The sequence below is a fragment of the Pteropus alecto genome, unplaced genomic scaffold (assembly GCF_000325575.1).
Source record: "Pteropus alecto unplaced genomic scaffold, ASM32557v1 scaffold110, whole genome shotgun sequence".
Lineage (NCBI taxonomy): Eukaryota > Metazoa > Chordata > Mammalia > Chiroptera > Pteropodidae > Pteropus > Pteropus alecto.
Window position 1 is genome coordinate 3920349 of NW_006431920.1, and position 4605 is coordinate 3924953.

General features: G+C 37.1%; 1 protein-coding gene across 1 annotated transcript in view; it reads left to right on the top strand.

Annotated features, from left to right (window-relative positions):
* The window catches only part of SLC19A3 (solute carrier family 19 member 3), a 17716-nt gene extending 13501 nt beyond the window's left edge, over positions 1-4215 (top strand). Inside the window, 3 exon segments of the mRNA XM_015585391.2 lie at positions 1150-1342; positions 3033-3174; positions 3976-4215. Of these exon segments, the coding sequence (XP_015440877.1) occupies positions 1150-1342; positions 3033-3174; positions 3976-4215 (575 nt within the window).
* Positions 4216-4605: the final 390 nt, after the last annotated feature.

The following is a 4605-nucleotide window of genomic DNA, read 5'->3' on the forward strand; positions in this document are numbered from 1 at the left end:
TTTAGCTAGCACCCACCTTGAGCCATTCTAAGCTACACATCCAGAATGTTCAAGAGTCGCTTTCTTATGAGATTTAAATGAGGAGTGGAAGACACATGAGAGTCAGGATTCTAATATCAGCGGGAAATCAGCCTTTGCAGTCCACTCTACAATAAATATTTATATCCTGGTAACTGGAAACTTAAATGTCAAATGAGACTTTGAAGCCATTCTCTAGGAAGCAGGAGATTCCACACCCTTATTTACAAAAGTTTCGGAAAACTTGGGTGGTGTCTGTTTATCGTTGTCTTCCCTTTGGGAGACTTCAGTTTAACTCTTGGAAACCACAGCTGTGCTGAAATTGGTTCACTGAAATTATTTCTCCAACATTCTAAATTCTAGAGGGGAAAACAGTTCTACTACCTTTTCAGTCATAGTTCTTTTCCAGATCACTCAGAGAAATTTTAAACAAATAGTTTTCATTTTGTTTAAGAGACTCGTAATTACTAATCCTAATTACTGTCAATTAGTCAATCTCTTCAACTCTCTCAATCAGCATAGATCTGTTTACCTAAACCCTCATGTAAATTAGGTCAGATCCTGATGATATTAAGGCAGAGACTGGAGTTGAAATGAAGATTAGTAAAGGTTAATAATAATGACTAGAAATTACCACCCAGAGCCACACTTAAGTCACCCATCATTGGAAAACACTAGAAAAACAATACAGAAAGGCAAATACAGACGGGGCACACGTATTACCAAAGCAATTGTTTCGTCTTTTTTTTATCCCTGTTCTTAGTGTGTTGAATTAAATGACTTGGTTTATGTCTCTTTTCTCTCCACTCTACATGGTTAGGAACCTGTCTGGTCCCCTCTGCCTAGTATGGTGCTGGGCATGTAGTTGATGCTCATTAAAACACCGACAACTGGAAAAAAAAATAGTGAAAACTAAATGACTGAAAGAATAGGAAGCAAAGAGAGAAGCCAAAGGAAACCATGGCTGAGAAAAGAACAGATTCACATTTAGATGGATCTCACTATTTGCTCTAACTCTGAAAGCAATATATTCATCTTAGAATTCCCCGAGATCTGAGTTTTCAAGAAAGCATGTTGTTATTTCCCACGTGCGAAGTCACTATGTTTGATCCCCCTTAATGCTTCTGTCAGGGGCCGTGGCTGCCTTCGCAGTGGGTTATGTGAAAGTCAACTGGGACCTTCTGGGAGAGATGGCTCTGGCGATCTTCTCAGTGGTCAATGCTGGCTCCCTGTTTCTCATGCACTACACGACCGACATCTGGGCATGCTATGCTGGCTATCTGATATTCAAGTCTGGCTATATGCTCCTTATAACCATAGCAGTGTAAGTATTACCAACAGTTCCTTTCCACGCCTGAAACTAAACCGTAGTCTCTTCTCTGTAGTCTTATAGTACCTTTGAGAACTTCGGAAGGATTTTAATTGATTGCAATATTAAATGTTAACCTATTAAATTAGACACAATTAAGCCATCTTTTTATTTAACTATTTGAGTAGTCATCAAGGGAAGAAAGTTCTGTAAGTTCATAAACCAAGAGCAATGATACCTTGTGAGGTTCTGATTTTTAATTTCAAGCGATTTGCCATAACAAGGTATGGTACAATCTGATTTTGAATAATGAGGTTTAGACTTCATCCCTGATTTCACTTGGTTGCTTACATAATTTCAGGGATATACTTGTGTGTGAAAACAAAATAGTCCCAGCAGGTAATAAAAAGTTGGATGCTGAAAAAAGTAGATGTGAAGATTATGAGAAATAAATTCTGGAAATCATTTAAAAAAAAAAAAACAATTAAATTTGGTTTTGTATGTAAGTGCTAAGAAAGCTGACTATAGGAAATGTGCTTTAGTATTAATCCCAAAAGATAAGAAACATTTGAATTTAAAATCACATGAAAAAGGTAGAGACAAACGCTCTATTGAGTTTTGTTTTTTAATTTGGGGAAAATATTTAATAAGCAATCGATAATTGCAACATAAACAGAAATAGAAACACTCTGGGAAAAGATCATGAAACAAAGGAAAGAGATGAAACTTGTTTGCCAGTTTATTTTTTTCACTGAAATGTGTCAGTTTAATGAATCAAACTCATGTGTTTGAGTTTCTTTTTTTATTATTGCTTTTAATCATAAGAATATTTAGAATCCAAAGGCCTTTTACCTGTATTGCAAGGAATAACATACATTTTCTAGTCTCTCATAAGTATTTTTAATATTTCAAAATCTATATAATTATTAAAAATGAATTACAGATTCACTCAGTCGTGCAACCAGTCACAGTCTGGATCTTCCAAAGAATAATAATTCACCTACCAACTGTTGAAGCTGTCAATACAGACAATTGACAATAAAATTAACAACTCTCCAAAAAATTTCTCAGATTGGGTGTTACTTGCATTTTTATAAAAAGTTAATCTAAAAATCATATACACCCAATATTTTCAAGTTATGAGAATTTAGAACATTTAGGTTTAATTTCTGGAAGTATTAAATTAAGAGGAATTTTGCCATATTAACTATTTTAATTAAGCCTTTAACTGATTTTCAAACTCCACCCCCCACCCCACCCTTTTTTTTTGCTCTGCCTATTTGTCTATACTGGAGGAGATTTAGATAAAAAGTGCTGATAACAAGATACTGCCATCTCTTTTCTTTTTAATTTTATTTTTATTTTTCAATTACAGTTGACATAGAACGTTGTATTAGTTTCAGGTGTGCAACATAACGATTAGACATTCGTATAACTTACAAAGTGATCACCCCATAAGTCCAGAGCCCACCTGACACCATACATAGTTGTTACCATATTACTAGCTATATTCCCTACGCTATATTTTACGTCCCTGTGACTATTTTTTGTAACTGGCAATTCGTACATCTGAATCCCTTCCCTTTTTTCACCCATTCTCCCAATCCCCTTCCCATTTGGCAGATTGCTTTCTCTTTTGTTTCTGTCTTTTAAAGAGAAGAATCCCATGTACGTTGTTGAAAACGTGTTCAATGTTTAACAATAGGTTTCAGATCGCAGTTAATCTGAGCGTGGAACGATATGCCCTGGTGTTTGGCATCAACACCTTCATTGCCCTGGTGATTCAGACCCTCATAACCATCATCGTCGTAGATCAGAGAGGGCTTAACCTGCCCATCAGCATTCAGGTAAGCTGCAACACTTCTGTTTATAGTTGGTGGGGATACAGAATAACAAGGTAATGTCAAGGGTATTTTTCAACCTTGCCACTGGCAGTATTTAAATTTCTTGACGTCCTTAGCTAAGTGAATTTTTAAATAAGCAATTCCGTCATTATTCATAGTATAACACACCAAGTAGTTTCAAGCAGTAATCATGATAGGTCAGCATTTACCTGTAGCTCCTAAAATATCAGACAACACTTGTCATTGTGCCCTCATATGTTTCTCCTCTTCCTCCCACTGTTCACTTCCAAGGTGTTCTGAGGTTCATCTAGGGAGGGACATGGATGCAGAGCTCTCGTCCCTTCCCCCACTCCACCGAGGGACTTCGAATTAGCCCAACCTCACATTTTACATATGGATGTGAAAAAAAAAGGGGGGAGAAGGATATAAGGCAGATAAGAAGTAACCTCAATGTCTAACATTCATTCTTAGAGACATTACATTTAGCATTATACTATCCTCCAAATATAGACACATGGATCAGTGGGCTGTAGTATTTTTTTCACTATTGGTAATGTTAGCTAGGATCTGAACCCAAGGCTCCAGAGCCCACGCTCTTAGTTACTGCATCGTTTACACTTTTGTACCTGGTTCTTCTAAGATGGGAAAAGAAAATATAGAGCAAATCTAAATGCCCCATATTAAGCGCCTGGGTCTCAGTTACCCCATAATTCCAGCAAATCCAACAGCATCACTATGTATCATCAGTGACCTAGATGATCAGATTTGTGCGTGTCTAATGAATTCTATTTGTTTTTTCTATAGTTTTTAGTTTATGGGAGTTATTTCGCCGTCATTGCTGGAATTTTCCTTATGAGAAGCATATACATTATCTACTCAGCCAAATGCCGAAAGGAAGTGTAGAACTCTGCTATACATCAGAATCCATATGCACCACCCCAGAGGGACCAAGGAATGTCATCAAGGGAACAAACCTCTAAACTTCTTTTATGTCAACCCTTAAAGCCTGTGCTGGCCACAAAGTCACTGAGTGCCACAAATTGACACCCTTCACGAGTCTTGATTCCGATGAATCTGTTCAAAACCACAACAAAAACTGAGCTAGAGACCAGATATCTATCGATATGCCCAGCTGAGCTGGACGTTATCGATAGGACCCATCATCTCAATTAAACAACCCACATTGGGAATCCCCGTGAATAGCAGTGACTGGAAAATTCTGGTTTTGATTACCTGCAAAGACATACAAATGGCATAGAAACAAACCAGCCATCCTGAAGTTGATGTTCCCCATTTGTGAGCAGAAACACTAACTGGACTGACTCTGTTGCTTGGCTTAGATCTTTATTTTATCTTACCAAAACAGGCAACGTATAGGAAATTTTTTTGTCACATGAGCCATTTTCCTTCTTTTTCCATTAAGTATATTTCTGC